Here is a 23,018-nt window from a genome sequence, read left to right on the forward strand (position 1 = left end):
AACGTTAAACAGGAAACGAAAAGATTAATATCAGCCTGTCTCTCCTTTTTTTCTTACCCGCAGTCAACAAGCACAAACCGTGGATTGAAGCTTCTTATCATGGGGTGATCACAGAAAACATGGGCACTGTGCTGCTGGACCCTCCGCTGGTGGCTCTTGACAAGGATGCGCCTGTCCCTTATGCAGGTACCAACACACACCCATGCAAATATATAGTCAAAAAAAATAAAAAAAATAATTTCTGAAAACTAAGGTTGAATACGACGACTTGAAATCTGTACTGTTCTTAAATGGAATTTGAAGATTACTGCGGGAAAACAAATTGGATTATCTCATCTCATCTCGTTAGCCGTACCGCTTATCCTCATTAGGGTCGCGGGGGGGCTGGAGCCCATCCCAGCCATCTCCGGGCAGTGGGCAGGGGACACCCTGAACTGGTTGCCAGCCAATCGCAGGGCACACAGGGACAGACAACTCATTCGCTCATTCACACCTAGGGACAATTTGGACCGGCCAATTCACCTAAAATGCACGTTTTTGGAACGTGGGAGGAAACCGGAGTGCCCGGAGGAAACCCACGCAAGCACGGGGAGAACATACAAACTCTGCACAGGAAGTCTGGAGCTGGATTTGAACCCACGACAGGTTCCCATGACATGAACTGTGCCGCACAAGCGCTAACCACTGCGCCGCCGTGCTGCCCACATTGGATTTTTGGACATTTAAATAATTTGTGTACAGGGAAGTACAAAACATTTGGGAATCATTAAAAATACCACATTGAAAGTCTGATAAACTTTCTATCTATATAGCAAAGCCATATTCCCCCTCGTGGGAGATGGCTTGAGTCAAACACACTTACATTCACCAAACATTCATTCCCTTTTCGTCTCCCTAACCTGACAACAAACTTCAACTTGAAAGCATATAAAGGGGTAATTTGCTGCGCCATGCAACCCTTCATCAGTAGAGTGGCCCAACAGCATACACTGGTTTACCCCCTCCGCATCATGTGCGTCAATAGCGGTCTTTCTTATCCAGTTATTGCTCCTGCAAAACTCACCTAAAATCCCAAATGTAAACTAATTGCTTTTAGTTTAACCATTTAGAGAATATGGACGCTTTTGGTCACTTTTGAAAGGTGAGACTCTAAAATTTTGTTCCAAACTGAAATAATCTCTGCAAGTGCTACTATCAATGAGTAATCTGAGTTAGAACACACAGAGATTTTTTTCTCGCCTGAATTTTTTTCGCAATTAAATGCCAGCAATTTAGTGTAGCATGGGAATCTTAGCTGGAAAACAGGTGGGACAGTAATTTGAAGCCTTACCTAGTACCTTGTCAAATTTGATCACGATCCGAAAAATTAAATATCGTATTTTACACTTTTTTCCAAGGGTAGATTTAGGCATTTCCAAAAGTTACCATTTGGAGATGAAGAGTTTTCAACACTTAAATCTTTGCATATGTGTATTTCACTTTGGCCAAGTTTTAGACATGGTGAAAGAGTTTTAAATGTTTAAATTCTCTTTCCAGAAGTCAATCAGTGATTGTGCGTAAAAATGAATCACCAGTATTGTTATGCACACTTGTTTCAGGGTCTCATTTGAATGCAACAGGGACATCTTCATCTCAATTTATTCAGAATTTCATTGGCTAACCCATGTGTCAATCATTATTTGAATCTGACACAGTGGTGTGCCTCAAATATTTTCCAGAATAAAAACCATGACCTGGCTGAAAAAAGGTTGAAAGACACTGCTCTACAAGGCTAAAAAAGGTTGGATATAAACTGTGCTATTTGTTCCGTATTTTCGCCTGACGGCTCAATGGACCTCAAATGTGCCACGGAACGAATTAACATGCAACGATGGCAGCAGAACATCATCATAAAGCTCATATGCAGTCGGCGCTTTCAGATGTCGATTGTTTTGTCTCGTAAGAGGTAACCATGCGATGATTGCAGGCAGACATTGACGAAAATGAGACCGAGAGCACCGTTATAATTAGATAAATTATTCTCCAGACTCCGGGGCAAACAAAGAACCTTTCTGGCAGCCAGCACTTAACTGCTCATTACGGCCAAATGGTTTCTATTAATCTAGACGCTGACAACGCCGCAAAATGGATTTCTCTCCTTTTTCTCGAAAACATCAGTGACGTGATGCTACAAAGTACGTCTGATCCGCTCGGTAAACACGGGTGACCTTGACGAGTGCGGAGACGCTTATGAAATTCGCCTTACTGGTTTTACCACGCTAATAAAGTAAAACCTTAGCCACGTACTGTAGCATTAGCAAAGACAGCTTAACTCGCTGACTAAATGGAAGCCAACAAGATTTAAAGGGTGACAAAAAGCACTGATTATGATTATTTATATTCCGCCTTGGCCTCCGTGATTAACACTTTGTTAGCTTAACGGCTAAAGGTCAAACCTGGGGAGCGATTGCCCCAGAGGAGCTGTGCTGTGCAAAAGGCGCAGGCTGGCCGTAATTCTTCCGTTAAATGAAAGAAACGATCAGCAACCGAGGAAACACAAGAAAAAATGCCGACACTCCTTCCCCATTTATCCCTTTTAAACAATATAGCGAAACAAAAGGCTGGTGCTGTTCTTTTCATGGATCGGTCTTAAAGTCGTTATGCTTCTTCTCTTTTTTTCCCGGACGTTGTGTTTCTTTTTTGTCAATCAGTATTTTAAAATGAGCCTTTGTGTAAATGTTTATGGGAAGTGGGGCACTTAGTCGATATCGGCTCCAGGTTGATGTACTCGTGTGTCCAATTCCCCCTCTAGCAAGGCAATTCAGCGCATTCGAAGAATGGTTGCTTTACTGGTCCCATTTACCCCACTACTGAATGCTCTATAGTAGGAGGCACTTTAACACTATTGATTTAAAACAGGGCTCACCAATCTTTTTGAAGTCTAGAGTTGTTTTTTTGTTACTGATTAGTGCAAAAGGCTAATAATTTTGTATACAATTCTAAAATGATGTACAGTGGAACCTCGCTAGTTCGCGGTTCCACTTTTGCCGGTTCAGAGCTTCGCGGGTCTAAAAAATATACCTTACCTTCTCAATATATTACCACATATCAATTTTATGACAGCGGTCGTGGGCCAGTAAAAACTTGATCACTGCCATAACTGGCCCCCTGGCTCGACTTTGGATATACCTGAATTAAACCAAGGCATTGTGATGGTGTTGACACGATATGATTTCTGCTTGGTACTCTGAATGTCAAAGAAATCAACGAAGCGTGGGTGAAGGGCAGGAGTAATTGTTAGCCAATCGGAATGCAGACTACATGAAATGAAATGATCTGCATTTTATATAGCGCTTTTCAAGTCAATGACTTCCCAAAGCGCTTTACAGACTACAATGCACGATGAAAATTTGTAGTGATACCACAGAAAGTAAATCATGATATAACAAAGGATTTACTGTATTTACACGTAAGATGTTCTTACTATGTACGATCTTGCTGTTTACGTTCCCCCGGATGTTAACGTTAGCATAGTGCTAAATCTCCTGCCCGCTGCTATCAATAAACAGAAGTTTGCATACCCCGACGGAGCTTTTGTTGTCGCCGGCGACTTTAATCAGGCATGCTTAAGGATTGTACTTCCCAAATTCATTCAATAGGTGGACTGAGCAACCAGGGGAAAAAACACTGGAATGTATGTACAGTAATATACACCATCTAGTTGGATCCGGCCATCTCTGTCTGTCCCTCACCCCCCTCATACACCCCCCACCGGAGGAAAACAAAGCCTGCAACGAGGACAATACAAACATCTTCTTTGTTCCTTTATCTTCTTTGTTTTCTTTTATCCTCACTGTAAAATGTGAAACTGGAGTGCCACGTCCAATTTCGTTGTCACAATATGTTCAACTCATTTTGTAACAATGACAATAAAGGTCTATTCTATTCTATTCTTTTTATTTTAATGTTTTTATTTTGGGTGCCAGGGTTTGGGAAAGCATTAGATAATTGCCATAGTTGTGGACCAGATGGAAAGGCCTGATGAGCCATATGTGGCCCACAGGCTGTAGTTTTCCCATCCCCTGGTTTAAGACTAACGAGTAACAAGAAGTTGTGTCACCACTAGTGATAAAAACCCGTACATTTGTTTAAACTGTCGCTGAAGAAGTGCTCTCGGGTCAACGCTTGAACACTTAAGAAGGTAAGATCAATCCTGCTTTGGTTTTACTGCAGAGGCGTGGCCCGTCTCGGCCTCCGCTCATTAATTGCGTCCCTGCCTCCGACAACCGCGTTAGCCGTTTCCGTTTTCAGTCGCTCCAACCTTTTTCTCCTCTCGGTGCCCCCTCAAGGGAACCCCGCAGACACTCCCTCTCCCGCCCCCCCGTTCCCTTCACCTTTGCGGCCCGATATTTCTTCTCATTGCTTTTTGACTCATGTCTTGTCTCTCCCTCCCCTGCGGCATCACATTTCATTGAAGCTCCCCGCAGCGACTTCACCTTAAGCGCGGTGCGCGGGGATAAATTACGAGCCAACCCGGCCCGCTATCCCTTTCCAGGGATGGAATGGCGCGCTCCGAGCAAGCTTTCTCAATCAAATTAGTATGAGGGATGGTTGCGGCGAACCCGAGGTTACCGCCAAGCAAATAGTCGCTTTCCTTTTCCCTCATCCTTTATCTGAGAGCTGCAGTCAACGGCTATAGATTTTAACCATTCATCATGGTACCAGAATAGCCCGCCGTTACGCGCTCGGTTTTTCCTCTGGAGAGTCGGGTAATGGAACGGAAGGAGCCAAAGAGAAATAAGATCATGCCGAAGAGGGAGAATAGATAGATGAATTAAGGAATTGTTTGAGTTTCATCAACAAAAACAAAAGCATGGATGAGAATGGCCATGCATGGAGTATGGCCTTGGCTAAAAAGCTAATTACCGTAAATTCCGGACTACAGTGGAACCTCGGTTTTCGAACGCCTCTCAGTTCGGACAAATCGGTGTTCGACCTAAAATTTTGAGAAATTCTTGCTTCGCTTTTCGGTCAAAAAATCGGAGTTCGAACGCCGGTACGCTAGGGTGCGATGCTAAGCGGGGTACGGGTGTTTTAGCCCCTAATTATGCCTCCGAAGAAGGTCGGTGCAAGCAGGACAGGTGAAAAAAGACAAGTTGTTCGTAAAACTATTGCCTTTAAGAAAGACATAATAGCTAAATATGAAAGAGGTGTACGAATTTCCGATCTTGCTAGTGAATACAGCATGGCTAAATCTATCAGTACGATAGTAAAGAATAAGGAGGCTGTGAAATCGAGGGATACGGCTAAGGAAGTTAGCGCTATAAGCAAGCAACTGTCGCAAGTTTTGGAAGAGGTTGAAAAACTCTGATTTTTCTCTCCCCACCGTCCACCACAAAGGTAAGAAATCCTATTCATAATCCTTTTTTTTATTTTTACATGTTCATGTTAGCGTAATCTTTCGTACAGAAGATTACGCTAACGCGAACGTACGATTAGCCTGGGTTAGCTTCATATTTACGTTCATGGTAAACATTCAGGGTGTTGGAACGGTTTAAAACGAATTTACATTACTTTTAATGGGAAAAACGATTTCGGTGATTGAACAAATCGGTTTTCGAACAGGCTTCTGGAACGGATTATGGTCGAGAACCGAGGTTCCACTGTATAAGCCGCTACTTTTTTCCCTAACTTTCAACACTGCGGCTTATTCAGTGATGCGGCCAATTTATATAATTTTTCTAACGGCCGCTAGCGGAGCTCGAGTGTTGCTACCATTAACTGCCCTGTCGAAGCTATAGTATTATTATTAAAGCTTTGAAAACTCTCCCGGTGTACCGTCTTTCTTTGTAAATATGTGTAACCCATGTATAATATGCATTTGCAACTGTACATTTTTGTAAAGTATTTATTTGTATTTATTTTAGACACTTATTCTGATACGGGTGAACGAAAAATGAGGGGCGGAACAAACGCGGGGTGCCGAGTTTAAGTGGGGACCGCTAAAGGTGAGGGACAGACAGGGTGAGAAGAGGGGGTAAAAAGTTGGTTTAAAAAAAAAAGGAGTTGCGTTAGTAAATGTGTTCATCTGATATATTTTTCCCACCCTTACCTTTGGAAATATACACTTTTTTCCTTGGATTACTTTCAATGGGACCTGGACTCTGCAGGTCTGCATCAAACCTTAAGTACTGGTATCATTTTCCGTTCATTTTGCCGGCTGAGATTTTTAGACTATGGACTTTAACAAAGGACATTTAGTTTCAATTGTGGGACTTGAAGTCGAGTTTGGGTTAATTTTGTGTTTGTGTTACATGTTTAAATGTGGGCGCATGCGGCTTATATACAGGTGCGGCTAAGGTATCTAAAAGCATTTCAATAAGTAATAAAGCCAAATTTCTTTCAAACTATAATGCATTGTATTTATTATATTGCTCTCTAGTTCTGCCATGCTTAACATATTGTGCAGAAGTCTGGAGCAATAATTACAAAAGTTCACTACAGCCCCTTTTTATCCTCCAAAAAAACATGCAATTAGAACTATACACAGGGTAGGACATCGGGATCATACTAATATTTTATTCCCACAGTGTCAAGCGGGACAGAAGGAAAACTGAGATCCCTTGCACTCGTTTCTTGGTTTTTATTGGAAGGAAGGAATGACAAGGCGTGATTCTTCGATCCGTTGTTTGACAGATTGACGAAGCTTGACAGGCGGGCGAAGGCTTGGCGGGAATGGTCGCGGACAGGCGTAATCGTCGTGTTGTTGGTCGGGGCTGGAGAAGAAGGGCGTCGTCGTGTTCGGAAATGTAGATCAGGAATCAGACGGGCAGGGCAGGTCGTAGGCAAATTTGGAAACGGGTCGGCAACGGAGATCAAGTAGAAGAAAACAGGAGGCAGGCAAAGAGTCGGAGGTACGGGCTTTTTGAGCAGATGGCAACAGGTAGCATAGTACTATCAGACAGCTTGTTTCCGAAAGCTGAGGATTTAAATGGACAGGGTGCGCCTATCAGCTGTCCCGGCTGTTGGCGCCAAATCCTGAGCACAGGTGTTCCAGATCCAGGTGATTGTGACACACAGTCCAAATTATTAAAATTGGATGATTTAGTACAATTTTCCACTTCACAACTGCTATTTAAGGTCAACAAAAACATAGTGCCGGAAAACATCCAAAAAGTATTCACTCGGAAAGAGGGAACTTATAACGTAAGGGCCTGTAGTAAATTCAAAATCCCAAAGGTGAGAACCACCAGGAAAAGTATGTGTGTGTCTGTGTGTGGAGTCAAACTTTGGAATAATTTACAAGACGAGATCAAACATTGCCCAAATATTCGCGTGCTCAAATTTAAATACAAAAAAACATTACCAGCAGAATAGATGAAGAAAATGGGGTATGAGTGATACTAGAGATTGAAAATACTGCGTTTACAATTATAGTTAACCTTGTTTGTATTGTTACTATTATTATATCATAACTGTTATTATTGCTATTGGTGTCACAATGATATTTAGTGACTAGTAGCATTATAATGTTAATAGATGGGTACTACGATGATTAGTGTATAAAATATGTGACTATTGTGATTATTAGAATTATTGATATCTGACCTATGTAATATGTATATCCGTGAGATTTTGTTATATTTAGACACAAAAGTGGAGCTATCTATAAAATTTAATAAATAGGAACGATGAAGGGGTAGGGAAAATAACCGTCTGCTTCTTACTCCCCCTTTTCGAACATGTTATGTTAACATTATTTTTGTTGTTGAGTCATTGTTTTTGTCCTGTTTTTATTTTATTATGTTCGAAAAAAAGTTTTCATTTATTCATTCATTCATTCATTCAACTTTGCGCTTTGTGTATGAAAAAAAAACCCCCAGCATAAACAGACCCTTATAATGGAAAAGGGGTCTATCGAAAGGGGCGCACTACCGTATTGGGAGTAATTTTACGAGTCTGTTTATTTGTAAACAGAAATAATGTGGCGAAACAAAAGGATTACAGGAAGCAGCGTCCAATGAAGCAAAAATGTTTTAGGCGGATTCCTGAACTGGAACCTGAGGAGAACCCAAATGTGTGACGTTTCTCACACAAGCCTTTTATTTTACGGGAAAATGGGGCAGTCATGCACATTAGGCAGCAGCGTGGAATGACAGGAAGCCAGAGGCCGAAGAGATCGATACCAATTACCCGAGCAGATATCGGATAGATGGAGTCGATACCGGACAGGACAGGATGGGACAGACAGGATTGATATCAAAACAGGATATCAAAATTAAATAGGACAAACTAAACGAGAACAAAGCTGGAGATCAACAATAAACAGGACAAAAATAGACGGGAACGATACTGGACAGGAAACACAGGCAGGAAACCGGACGGAGTCAAAAGCCACGTCTTGCAGGGCAGAGGTTCGTTGACGGACTGACAAAAGGTGAGTGAGAGCACTGGTCAACTTGAATAGAAGGGAAGCCAATCTGTCAACGAGTCGCATCTGGCGCCACACGGACGGGCCCAATTGGGCACTATGGCAACTTTGACAGTAAATCTGTTGTCATAAGCTTTTTTTTTAAGGGGCGGCAGTAGCTCAGGAGGTAGAGCGCTTGTCTTGGGATCAAGGGATCCCAGTTCAAATCCCGACTCGTCCGTGTTACATGCCGAAGTGTCCTTGGGTAAGACACTGAACCCCTAATACCCCCAATAAGCAGGTTAGCGCCTTACATGGCTGCAAGGCCGCTATTGGGAAATGTGAAGCACACTGTAAAGCGCTTTGGGAAGTCATTGACTTAAAAAGCGCTATGTAAATTCATTTCATTTCATTTTTCATTTCATAAAAAGCTTGACTTTTATGGACACTTCTCGGTCAAGACAAATCTACTTTTTTAAGTGTACTTTTGATTTGTTTTTAAAAGTCCTGTGTTGGATTCTTCGTTGCCAGCAAAGAGTGTCTGATTGTGCATTTACTAGAACATGGACAGAGAACTCCCAAGTACTGCTTATCGATTGCGTTTACAGACAACAATAGAAAAAGAAGAACTCGCAATAGTTCCCAAAAAGTCGAAGGACTATGCACGAGTAGCAATCGATGGGCAAAAATTCCGCACGGCAGGGGTGAATTTGCTCTCGCTGATAGAAGAGGGCACGTTTTAGCGATAATGGGAGGTTGCTAGTAAAGGGCAGGAAGCCGGACTTTTTTGTCGATATAACATTTGCGATAATGGCGCCGCTGTATTCCTTTCAATAATTGATTACTTTCATTTGTTTCGACGCTACGTCTTATGTATTATTTAATAACGTCTGGTGCTGCTCCTGGTAAGAGCGCTTGTGACTTTCCCCTCTTATTACCTTCAAATTCACACTCAATTGTTTTGCTATTTTACCCGGCGGGTAATTTTACACAAGCAACTGAAACCTGCTAAAAATGATTGGAATAGAAATAGAAATAGAAATAGAAATGGAAGCCAGGAAAAAAATATTCAAAAATAGCCAATGTGAGCAATGAATGAATGAATGAAAACTTTATTTCGAACATTATAAAATAAAAACAGGACAAAACCAATGACTCAACAACAAAATGATGTTAACATGTTTGAAAAAGGGGTAGTAGGACGCTTATTTTCCCTACCCCTTCACCTTCCCTATTAATTACATTTTACAGATCCTCTTCTCCTCTTGTGTCTAAATATAAGAAAACCTCACGGATCTACATATTACATAGTTTAGATATCAATAATTATGATAATAGCAATAGTCACATATTTTATACTAATCATCGTAGTACCATCTATTAACGTTATAATGCTACTAGTCACTAAATATCATTGTGACACCAATGATAATAACAATAGCAATAATAACAGTTATGATATAATTATAGTAACAATAGCAACGAAGTTAATGTCAGGTTCAACCCAACACTTGTAACAACAACCTGTATACAAAAATGACAAAGAGAATTGTTTATGGTTACCTGCAGGGGAGCGAACGAGAGACCGCTTTTTATCACAGTGCCTCCAGCTCACTTCAAAGCAGTGTATTTTAGGAAAAAACACAATTTGTCACCCGAGCTCGATGTTTCACCGGTTATTTCATACCGGGACATCGTAAACTCTTAACTCGTCCATGAACTAAATGATGACTGTTGTTTTCAGATGATTTTCCTTCTCTCACCCAGCTACTAACAAGCTGGTTATATGTGTTGAGGCTTTTATAGGATTGAAGCTTGTTGAAAGTGTACAATTATGGTCGGTGAATCAAAGTTCGCGATGTCCACGTTTAAAATTACAGGTAAATTGCCTGGATTTGATCATTTGTAAATTTTTTCATAAAATACAGGTCTATGTTGTTAACTATCCTCAACTTTTCTTCACATCTGCTCTCTAAATATGTGAAAGAAACAAATCGATTTGTTTTTGCGTCTTTTTCCATTGCCGCTTGTAATTCAATATGGCGGTTGATTAAAAAGCCATGTGACCCTCTGATAAGTTTTTTTTTTTTGTCAGGACCAGAACGGAAACAGGACCCAATTGCGTTACGTTTCTCACAAGTTTTATTGAAGAAAAGAGGAAGGGCTGCGACCCGGTGTTTGCTGGACGCGGGAAGCAAGTCGCTCTGGTACTCTGATTGTGATCCGTGCATAGAAGTGGATCTTCCGTAGCGAGCGATGGCGGTGTCAGGGGCGGAAAACTGGTCTGTAGCTGGGACTGGAAGAGCAAGATGTGATTGGGGTCGGAAACGAATCGTAAGCCAAAACAGTAGACGTAGTCTGGAACAAAAAGGGGTCGTAAGCCGGGATGGGAGAGCAGACGTGGTTAAGATCCAAACCGGTCGTAGCTGGAGACAAACTGGAGCAAAAAATGGGACAGGCAGGAGTTAGGGCCGAAAAAGCCTAGTTTACACGGAGATTCGCAGACGGACTGACAACAAGGGATTGGCAGGACTCGGTTCAAATAGTGACAGGGAGCCAATCAGAACCCGTGGTGGTTGGCGCCAAATGAGCTGGCACAGGTGAAGCACATCGGTAATCATGACATTTTTAGACCATCAAAATAAGGAGAAAAGACATGAATGGATTGAATGGAGGACAAGAAAGAACTGTTCTAAAGGTTCTCAGATGGGCCATTTCTTTTTATGAAATATTTTAAGTCACAAAATGCAGATCAGCACTAAAGGGTGTGGAAAACAAAGAACTGCAACATCATTGGCCAATTATGATAATGATGTAAACGGTGCATAAAAATCTAAGTAACTTACAGCAGTGAACCATACTAGTCAAAATAATGAAACACCTTGGAATCCTATGTGATCTTCTATGCGGGAAGCAGGTCGTTCTGAACACGGAAGTGGATCTTCCGTGTCGAGCGATGGCGGTGTCGGGAACGGAAAAACTGGTCAGTAGCCGGGACAGGAGAGCAAAATCGTGGTCGGAGCCGGAAGCGAGTCTTAACTCAGGAAAGGAGAGTAGACGTGGTCAGGATCAAAAACGGGTTGAAGCCGGGGAACTGACAAGAGCAAAAAACACCTGGGAGTCAAGGGCGAAAAAGGCTTTCCTGGTGTTACCTGAGGTTCACAGACGGACTGACAACAGGGGACAGATAGGAGTGGGTTTAAATAGGGACAGAGAGCCAATCAGAGTCCGAGGCAGTTGGCGCCAAAGGAGTGGGCACAGGTGAAGCGTATCGGTAACAATGACAAGAATAAAGTTATAAACCTCGGAAGACGCAATAGAAAACCATACTGAAACTTAAGTTTAAGGTTTTTCTGGTTTGAGATTTTGTACTTGTTAAACAGCGGATAGCCAGCTTTCCAAGTGACTCATGTTACTAAGTTTAACGTGCTCATTAAATGCTAATCTTATCCTGAAATGTCCAACCCATCAGCAAGCTCACACATTTTACTGCTTGGATGTAACTTCTCCGATTGTCATTTGTGCAGTTGAGGGGGGTTGGGAGCTTGTTAATTAAAGTAAGAATAACATCTACTAAATATACCATCTTTTTTGAACTAAGCCTCGTTTTTTTCTTTATTTATAAGTTGGCGAGTCTTTCGACATATACCCTGGAGCTGTAATGTTCTTTTCCACCAGTGTGTGTTTTGCTCCCTCATTTAAGCCAATCAGCGTCAAGTCAGAATACGGGCAATATTCTGTTTCCATTTGGCTTTTTGCCTGCACGTAAACATACCCAATGATTTATTAGGCCTTTACCATATAAAGTGGCCTATCTACATACAAGTGATCAGGAAGATTGTCAAGTCACGTTTATTTGTATAGCCCTTAATCACAAAGACGGCTGCACAGATCAAAGACTATTGCAAACTACAGACTATTATTACAACATTCCCTGATCTAAAACCTACATGAGGGCAAATAATAAACATATATTGTTAACATAAAATATAAGTTATTCACATGCTATACGATAGTAGTGGGTTTTAAGCTTAGATTTAAACTATTCCACTGAGGTTGCAGATCGAATCTCAGGTGGAAGAGCATTCCAAAGCACCGGGGCCCGAATGGGGAACGCTCTCAATCCTGAGGATCTCTTCTTGGCTCTTGGGATCACTAGTAGACCAGCATTTTCAGAGCGAAGGCTCCTGACCGGAATATAGGGGGAAATTACATCTGAAAGATATGAGGGAGCAAGTCCTTGCATGATTCTGTATACTACCAACAGAACCTTGAAATCACATCATAAGCTAACAGGGAGCCAGTGCAGGTTAGCTAAAATAGGGGTAATGTGATCAAACTTTCTTGCCTTAGTCAAAAGCCTCGCTGCAGCATTTTGTACTAGCTGAAGGCTTTTGATTTTGGACTTCGAGAAACCGGAGAGTAGTGCATTACAATAATCGAGACGGGAGGTAACAAACGCATGAATTATAATCCCCGCATCCGACTGAGAGCATAGGGCAAATTTTAGCAATGTTGCCAAGATGGAAGAAAGCTGTTCTCGTAACATTCTCAACGTGTGTTTGAAAGGACAGATCGGGGTCAAATATGACACCTAAATCTTTGACTTAGGCACTCTGGGTGATAATAATATTTGTCAATGTTCAGAGCAGCTTTTGAGAAAATGTCACGGCATTTAGATGGACCAATAACTAACAATTCGGACTTTTCAGAGTTAAGGCACAAGAAGTTTAGTGACATCCATTCTTTTATCTCAGTGAGGCAGGCCTCCAAATTTCCACAGTTTAGTGTGGCAGATTCCTCCATCGGAAGATATAGTTCAGTGTCATCTGCGTAGCAATGGAAACTGATATTATACCTGCAAATAATATCACGTAATGGAAGCATGTAAATGCTGAAAAGGAGGGGGCCAAGTACTGAACCCTGCAGAACACCACAGGTAACACTAAAGGGCTCAAATGTCATTTCACCATATTTAACACAGTGCGTCCTATTTGAGAGGTAGGATCTGAACCATAAGAGGACGTTCCTGACAGACCAATCCATTTTCCAACCGTTCTAGTAAGATATTATGGTCCACAGTGGAAGATGTGTTTTATGGCTATTTCGGGTTAACTGAGATGCTTTTGGGAGGTCGGGAACAGACCGATTTGTTAGTATTTCAGATCAAGAAAAGGTGTTCATTGCACTAGCGAGATCCTGGAACGAATTAAGCTTGGATGGAGAGGTACGGCTGTAGTTTCAGTTCTGAAAAGACAGTTTTTGGGGCTTGTCCACAGCCATTCTGCGGCTTAACAGAAATGTAGCGCCAGGCGAATTTTTCTATTAGGAATTAAATTCTGTCTGAAGTCAAATTAACGCCTAAAGACAAATAGGATTTCCCACAGGCTTTTTCTTGTTTCACTTGCGTGCTGCTATTGGCATATTGTAACATGCTGCGGTTGCATTATGAAAGCAGCACGCCTTTTGTAGTCCACCATTAGCATCTCTGCTGGATGCTTCTATTGGCGAGTGCGGCACGATTCGACCGGAATCGCACACGGCGACCAATCCCTGCAAAGCTTCGAAGGAAAGCAGCCAAGCTCTGAAGCGGCGATCATTCATTTTCTGCTCACATTTATCATTTGCCAAATCCAGTGTTGCATGAATTAGGGTTTTCTTCTTCCTGTTTGTTCACACAGCAACACCTGTCAAGTTTTTCAGATGGCGCTAATTAGACTGTCATATCCCACAAAGCAAAGCTGTGAAATCTGTCGGAAATAAGACACGAGGCGTTAAAGACCCCCAGGCAAAGGAAAAGATGGGGGATGTAAACAAGACGTGTAAAAGCACACGAAAGGTCAAAACAAGACTACCGAAGTGACCGGGTGTGTTTTAGAAGGAAGAAGAACATCTCTTGGTCTGCTTCGTTTGTTCTTGTCCTTTGTTCCTTTGTTCACTTGCTGTGGATCTCTCAGCAAAAGCGCATTGTGTGAGCTAAGGGCAAGGCCGGGTCGGAGAAAAAGACCGATGAAAGACATCAAAGAGTCTGGAGGCTTTTACCGGTTACAGTGGCTCGCAAAACAATTTGGCCCCCTTGAACTTTGATAGATAGATGGAGAACATGCAAACTCCACACCGGAAGGTTCGATCTCATGACTTCGGAACTGTGCCGTGGACGCGCTAACCACTGTGCTGCCGTGCTGCTTGGAAATCACACAGTTAAATGTTCAGTGTCCTTGGGCAAGACACTGAACCCTTTATGCCCCTGATAAGCAGGTTGCTGTTGCCGCTATCGGTGTGTGAGTGTGTGTGTGAATGGGTAATTCTTAATGTCAATTAGGAGCCTCTTTTAAAAAAAAATTAAAAGCTTCACTTCACTTGAAGATAATGAAATCCATTTATCATTTTCTCCACTCTCTGCATTTTGCCATGCTCAAGATAGATAGATAGATAGATTATTCATCCCCGCAGGAAAATCCACACTTTCAGCAGCATCCCTGCGCTGGAGAACAAAACAATAATAAAGCAAAAAAGAATACAATACACAAATACCCAATGTGACGTGTTGATACCCAATGTAGCGTGTTATATAGAGTATCTAGATAGTGCTACACAGAATACACACTGCAATAAAAATACGGTGATATGCAATGTGGAGGGGGGGGGGGGTGGTTTAATGTGGGCCTTTACTCCGCCGGGTGGAGTTAAAGAGCCTCATGGCATGAGAAAGAAAATATCTCCTCAGTCTGTCCGTGGTACAAGACTGTGACAGCTTTTGCCACAATTCAGACTTCAAACATAAAGATGTAAAACTGTCATTTCTTGTGAAGAATCAACAATCAGTGGGACACAATCATGAAGTGGAACACACTTTATTGGATATTTTAAACTTTTTTTAATAAACAAAAAACAAAAAACTGGGTGTGCAAAATTATTCAGCCCCATTGAGTTAATACTTTGTAGTGCCACCTTTTCCTGCGTTTACAGCTGCAAGTCGCTCAGGGTAGTTGACGGACTGACAAAAGAAGAGTGAGAGCACTGAGCTTAACTAGACAGAAAGCCAATCTGTCAACGAGCCGCAGCTGACGCCACACGGGCGGGGCCAATTGGGCGCCACGACAACCGCGACATAAACAATATCATAGTAAATTAAGTAAAACAGTATTTTAAATCTCTTTTTTCCAGGCAAACAAACCTTTAGATGTAAAAGCTTTATAGAAAAAGAATTTATTTTTCCCGTGTGATGTACTATTTTTATTGTTTTACCCTATAAACAAATGATAATCACATAAATACTATGTATAGTTTTTCTTATTACTAGAGTGGTAAAATAATTATAATTCCAAAACTTTATAGTAAAATAAGATAAATAATACTTAAATAAATAATTACATTTTCATTTACTTTGTTTGCTTTCCCTTATGCATTCTGGTTCCGAAGAACTGTGTGAAGTTTTTATTAATTGCCACACTATGACATCTTCAGGCAATTTTAGACCTTTAAGTCAGTCTTTGAATACACACAGCTTGGCTATTAGTAGCTTAATTTTTATTGCTCCAATGAAAAAAAGGATTACATCATTTATTCTTGGTTAAAATTGTATTTACCAGGTGATATTTGCCAAAGGTCTTTGTTAACATTTTTACAAGTAACTGGGCACTTGTTTTATATCAGATTTACTCTATCTTAAAGACCTTACAAGATAGGATTGTTACAAAAAATGAATTGATGAAACCACCAGGGGTAGGCTGTAACATTTTACCTCTAAATGTTAATTACGTTCAAACTTGCCCAAATGAAATGTCAGGGAGATGCACTCACCTCAGAGATGATGCTCTCAAGAGGGAATTTCACTTCTCTGGCTAAGTGATGCTCGTAGCTAAAGGAGCCTGTTAGACGAGTGCGACAAATACACTCGAGTGAATAATGACGGAGCTTTGATTGTGTTGGTTTACACGCTTGAGGTTTTTTTCTTTTTCCCACCAGAGTTTCATAATTGTATTTTTGCAATTCGCACTCTGTTCCCTTGTGATTCATGTTCAAACATTTCGTTACGGATATTTATTTTTGCAAACCTTCTTTTTGGATCATGATTACCGATGTGAATCACATGTGCCCGCTCATTTGGCGCCAACCGTTGCGGGCTCTGATTGGTTCCCTGTCCTTATTTAATCCTGTCAATCCCCTGTTGTCAGTCCGTCTGTAAACCTCTGTTTATACAAGGCAAGCCTTTTTCGACCTTGATTCCTGCCTGGCCCTTTTTTTTTTCCCGTTTGTCTCCGGCTACGACCTTTTCTGATCCCGACCACGTCTGCCCTTCCGTCCCGGCTTACGACCCATTTTTGATCCAGAGTACGCCGACTCTCCCGTCCTGGCTTACGACTCGTTTCCGACCCTGACTACGCTTTTGCTCTCCCTGTCCCAGCTACTGACCTGTTTTTCCGTCTCTGACACCTCCATTGCTCGCTACGGAAGATCCACTTCCGTATTCGGATCACAATCCGAGTGCGAGAACGACTTGCTTCCCACGTCCAGTGAGCATTGGATCGCGAGCACTGCCCTTCCTCTTTCTTTCAATAAAATTGTGAAAAAACGTTACGCGATTGGGTCTACCATGTGTGCTGGTCGTGACATTTTGTTTATTACTTCGGCGGATTTTTTCATCATAAAATTTCTGCGTCACTTTGGTTACTGTACTTGAGCTCTCAATCTGAGAACTGCCTTCTATTTGCCGGGTGCCGATTGGAGCAATCTAGAGGAATCGTTTACATCCTAGGTGTCAAACTCACGGCCCGCGGGGGATATCCTGCATACAATTATATTCGCCCGTGAAATCCTTTTATATACATCTACAAAAATGGCCCAGCTTTATTAAAGGCTGATAACCCTCAAACTACAGATCCCACGATACAGCGCTTCTGCCGCTGTCACAAGACCGAAAATGTCTTCAATGCCTCGTGACTTAGCTGTAGCCTGAAGTGCGCAGCCACTTTTAAAACTCTACTGACAAACAACACGTTGGACAGTTGGAAAACAAGACCGATTTTCGAGCAATCTAGTCAGGGGAGCAAGCACGAGCGACGCCATAACAAAAATAGACCTGATATCTGCATTTCTTTTTTGACATTATGTTACACTAGAATACATATAAAGTAATCCCTCGGTTATCGCGGTTAATGGGGACGAAGACCACCCGCGAAAACTGAAAATCCGCAAAGTAGTGGCGCCCCTTCAAAAATGCGACTTTAGCTTGGCCATTCTAACACCTCTTTATTTATTTTTATGCCAGAATCGCCTTGTATTTGGCTTATTTTATCTATTCATCAACTCTAACGATCTTCCCAGTATCTGCTGAAGAAAAGCAACCCCAAAACATGATGCTGCCAACACAATGTTTGACAGTGGGTATAGTGTTTTCAGGGTGTTGTGCAGTGTGACTAATATGCCAATATTGCCACTCTTCCATCAAGGGTAGATTTATGCAGAGCATGACTAATAGTTTTCTTATGCAAAGAATGTCCCACCTCAGTTGTGTATGCCTTCAGGTCATCCAATGCGATAAGTTCCTCTTGGTAGTTTTTTCCTTGCATGGGTCGAAAGTTTAAAGGGCCAACCATGTCTCGGTAGGTTTGCAGTGGTTTTATGCTCTCTTTATTTTGATATTATTGCTAGCACAGTGCTCTGGGAGACGTTCAAATGTTGTGAAATCTTTTTATATCCCATTGCTGCTTTGAATGTTTCAATAACTTTATCCCAGACCCGCCTAGTGTGCTTCTGGTCTTCTTAATCTGTTCTCCAGGGTCTGCTTTCAAAGAGTCCATCGCAGAGCAGGTGCATTTAACATAATGAACTCTTTTGGTCATCGTTAGTAATTTAGTTGGACATTGGATCATTCAAAAGTCATTTGGGAACTTCTGGCTTCTGTTGGCTGAGCTGAGAGAACAGGGGTGTCAATATTAACACCTCGTTTTTAGTCTCGTTGTTGTAAATATAATATAACACGTTGGAATTAATTAGGTTTCACTTCACGATGTGTCTCTTTTTTTAAAAAACGTTTTCAGTTTTTTAGCTTTAAGTTTGAAGCCTGAAATTTGGCAATATGCAAAAAGTTATTGGTGTGATGGGTGGGGGTTAGAACTTTCGCTAGACACTGTATGTCTGGCTCACCATTATGACTTATTAAAAAGAAGTCAAGCCAATCTATTTCGCAGTGTTTCAATTAATAAAAGTGGTTATGGAATAGATTATCAGCAAAAACTACTGTATCTCGTTCCTCCTAGCATACAAAGGTATCACAATTGTAGCAAAAAGGTTGCACAGGGCCTCGGAGGATTATTCGTTAATAAGATCATGGCTGCCCTTTTGCAGCCCATTTAAAAGATAACGCACAATAACAAAAGATTCCAAACCAGAGACGCGAGTGCTTTCTTGGAACAAAGCCGACTTTATTTGTCGGAAATGTCATGAAGCGGCTAACTGCCTCGCTATTATATAGCGCACATCATTAACTTAACAACGGCGGTTGGTGGAGGAGCCCAGCCTAGGCAAGCTGCCGCTTATTTCTAGCCTCATTTTTGCATGACCTGTGTGAGTTGTAGAGAGCATCGGTGGCCATCACACTTCTGCTGGTTATCGGGGCACAATCTGCTTTGCACAGAATGCCGACGACCTCCACAAGCACCCGGACGCTCCTTGGTAACGGACACAGATAAGAAACGGCGACTTTTAATGCTGTGATGCATTTTCCATGAGAGCGAATCCCAAATCTGGAATAAACAAAATATACAATATATTCTATGTAGGGTGGGCTAACTATTTGGAGTCGTAAGCTGTATTGGGTTGAACGATTTGGTCGAGGGTCCGTCCAGGAGACCTATGCATTTTTTTTTCCATTTATGAATAATATACGTGTCAAGACCAGAACGGGAACAGGACCCACTCGCATAACGTTTTTTACAGATTTATTGGGAAGAAGGGAAAGGATTGCACACACGATCCGGTGATCGTGGGTTGCTGGGAGCAGGTCGCTCTGAACACGGAAGTGGCACTTCCGTGGCGAGCGATGGCGATGTCGGGGAGTGGAAAAAACAGGTCAGTAGCCGGGATAGGAGAGCAAAAATATGGTCGGGATTGGAAACAAGCCGAAAGCCAGGAGAGGAGAGTAGATGTGCTCAAGATCAATTGGGCACCATGCCAATCGTGACACACACAGGCGTGGCCAATTGGGCGCCATGGCAACAAATACAATACATGCATCCATCTCCATGTAATATTTCTTAATATTTATTTTTGAATTGATTGGTTTCATAAGATTTGTTCCGGACATTTTCAACATTTTACCTAGTGTTTACTATTCTGAATACAGTAATGCTAATTGTAATTCACCCTGTTCAATCCTGGAAGGGGGATTACCACATGTGAGGTCCTTTCTCAAGGTTTCTCTTTTCTCCCCACACTGAGGTTTTTGAGTTTTTCCTTGCCCGCATGCTGGTTTGCTGGTTTAAGATGAGGTAATTGTGTAATTTTGTAACTGTAATCCTGTGCAGTCCTTTGAGACATTTTTGTGATTAAGGGCTATATAAATAAATTTGACTTGACTTGACTTGACTTGAAACACTCACAAAATAATACACGTATTAGGTCTCTGTTTTAAGCTATTTGATTTTTATTTGTTTTAATATTACTGTAGTTTGTGTTTTGTAGTAGTGGTATTTTTTTGATATTTCCATAGTAGTCGTTTGCTACTATTTCTGTAGCATTTTTTTAAGTATACCCAGAGTAGAATTTTTGTAGCGTATCAGTATTTTTTTATAGTATTACTGTTGTTGTATTTTTGTAATAATTCTGTTGTATTATTTTGGTCATAGTATTTTGTGGTATTTCAGTCATAGTATTTTTGTATTATAGTTATTCTGAAGTGGTGTTTATTAAGTTTTTCTTTAGAAGTATTTTGGAAATATTTCCATAGTAGTATTTCTGTAGTATTTTTGTGGTATTTCTTTAATATTTTTGTAATACTACTGTTGTTGTATTTTTGTAGTATTTTTGTTGTAATATATCTGTGGTAGTAGTTTTTTTTATTATGTTTTACAGTATTATCTTCTTTTGGGAATTAAAGCAAAATAACACATAAGGTCCTTGTTTTTAAGCACTAAATTTGATATTTAGTTTTGTAGTAATCTTGTAGTATTTTTGTAGTATTTCTGTTGTGGTGTGTTGTAGACACACAAAGGTTTGTTGACACCAAAATATTTTTTATGAGAAGATCTTTATTTACTTTTATATATATTGTCATTATAGTTTGACTGGTCACAGTTAGCCCACCCCTGCTCTGTATTAACCTCATTTTCTTGACTACAAATCACTTTTGTTTCTTCAGAAGGTGATTGTTTTTGTGACCTTTCTCGGATTGATTTATATACGATTAAAAATGTTGTCAAATTTCAAAGACAGCTCGTTACCTTATTTTCTGAGCTATAAGGCGAACCGGATTATAAGGCGCACCTTCCAAAATTAGTCTTGGGATATATTTGCCACATATAAGGCGGACCGTACTATAAGGAGCTACAGTAGGAACGCCGACAAAACCGTCAGAGAGATCAGTCAAACTTTGTTTATTGTCTTCTGTGCATTCTTATTTCACTTTCTTAAAAGAAAATAAGTGTCATCTTTTTCTGCTCAGGAATTTAGCATTTTTGTCTTCTTAATGGAAACTATTTCCTTCTTACAACTCAATTTGTTTTCTTCTACACAGGAAGCCAGTGTTGGCCTTTTTGACCAAAATTTGCATTTTTTCCTGCGTCGAAAAGATTTGTCCTTGTCTTCAATGCAACAAGCTCGCTTGATTTTCTTTCGTGCTGAAAATTAGCATTACCCTCATCGAAAGCTATATTTGCCTTTTCATTCATAAAAACTAACTTCTTCTATGTTGAAAACTAGTTTTGTGGTGTTCTATCGTTAACACCAGTGTCAACATCTTCGACAAAAGTTCTTAATGTCTACTTTTGTGTGGAAAGCTAGTGTCAACTTTTTCACCAAAAATTATACTTGTCTTCTTCTACGCCAATAACTAGTAGAATATTTTCTGCACAGAAAGCTAGCTCGTCTTTTTAAACACAATGTGTCGCCATTTGCTCATAAATGTAACATTTTTTAATTAACCGTATTATTACAATGAAATCGACTTAGACTCTAGACAAGTGTGACTTATGTTTTTTTGTGAACAGTGCGCAGTTTTACTTAAACTTTATGTCAGAACCAGAAAAAAAGGTAGACTAAATCGCGTAATGTTTACTCTCAAGTTTATTGAGATATAGAGGAAAAAACACGCCAGCGATCCGGTGCTCGCTGGACGAGGGAAGCAAGCCGTTCATGGGATTGGAGCGTGCTCGGAATGTGGAAGTGGATCTTAAGGAGCGGGAGATCGTAGCGTGGTCAAACTGGGGAAAAAACGTGTCGATAGCAAGGACGGGAGGTCAGAACGTGGTCGGGGTAAAAAAAAACGGGTCGTAGCAGGGGACAAACAGGGAAATCAGGAACAGACGAGTGGAAAACGGGTGACAAAACTGGACCGACGGGAGTCAGAGTCAAAAATGCTTGCCTTGTGAAAACAGGTTCGCTGACGGACTGACAAAGGGTGAGTGAGAGCACTGAGCTTAAATAGGAGCGTGAGTGCAATGAGTAATCATGACACTTTAAAGCAATTTACTGTATAGTTTGGATAATACAAAACATAATTGTGTGTGTACATACAATTCTAAACATGTACTGGAGAAAAACATTCTCGGGACAAAATGATTCCATGAAGTTCTCTACCACGACCCATAAACTGAAGTTGCTGAACTCATTCACTGCCGTTGATGTCTCTAGCATTCAATGATCCGTGAAAAGCAATTGAAACTGAAAGTTTCCTGGTATGTTTTTGTCCCCATGACTTCACAGGGCTTCTATATCTCTTGACAAGCCAATTAGGTGCTCATTTGCATATCTTCATTGAGCTATTTTCCTTGCTCATGTAAGCATAAAATGGGATAATCAAGCTTTTGAACCTTTGTGCCGCATCTGTCACTCAAACTAAAGTTAGCATCCAACCGTGAGAAGAACTGAGCCCATGAAGACTTTGTGGTCAATGGCAGTCGACAGCAGGGGTCGTAAAAATGTCAGCTTTCTTTTTTTGGAAATTGGCAGATTATTTTTTCAATATAGTTATCAATCGGAACGCTTTTTGGTCAACAGATGGCGATATGATACAAATAATGGAAACATTTGAATGGACTACCACGTACTGTCCTACGTGCCAAGACCAGAATGTAGACAGGACCCACTTGCGTTGCGTTTCTCACAAGTTTTATTGGAAGAAAGAGAAAGGGTTGCACCCACGATCCGGTGATTGCTGGACACAGGAAGCAGTTCGCTCTGAACTAGTGGAACTTCCGTGGCGAGCGATGGCGGTGTCGGGAACGGAAAAACGAGTCAGTAGCCGGGACAGCAGAGCAAAAACGTGGTTGGGGTCGGAAGCCGGGACTGGAGAGTAGACGTGGACAGAATCAAAAACGGGTCCAAGCCGGGGGACAGACAGGTGGGAGTCAGGGTTGAAAAAGCTTGCCTAGAGTACACTGAGGTTCGCAGATGGACTGACAACAGGTGA

General features: G+C 41.2%; 1 protein-coding gene across 1 annotated transcript in view; it reads left to right on the top strand.

Annotated features, from left to right (window-relative positions):
* clstn2a (calsyntenin 2a) overlaps window positions 1-23,018 on the top strand; it is a 248,515-nt gene that overhangs the window by 120,091 nt on the left and 105,406 nt on the right. Inside the window, exon 2 of the mRNA XM_088348430.1 lies at window positions 64-186. Within this exon, the coding sequence (XP_088204556.1) occupies window positions 64-186 (123 nt within the window). The remainder of the gene's footprint in view (window positions 1-63; window positions 187-23,018) is intronic.

The sequence above is a fragment of the Urocampus carinirostris genome, chromosome 1 (assembly GCF_059441175.1).
Source record: "Urocampus carinirostris isolate Australia breed hairy pipefish chromosome 1, RoL_Ucar_1.0, whole genome shotgun sequence".
NCBI lineage: Eukaryota > Metazoa > Chordata > Actinopteri > Syngnathiformes > Syngnathidae > Urocampus > Urocampus carinirostris.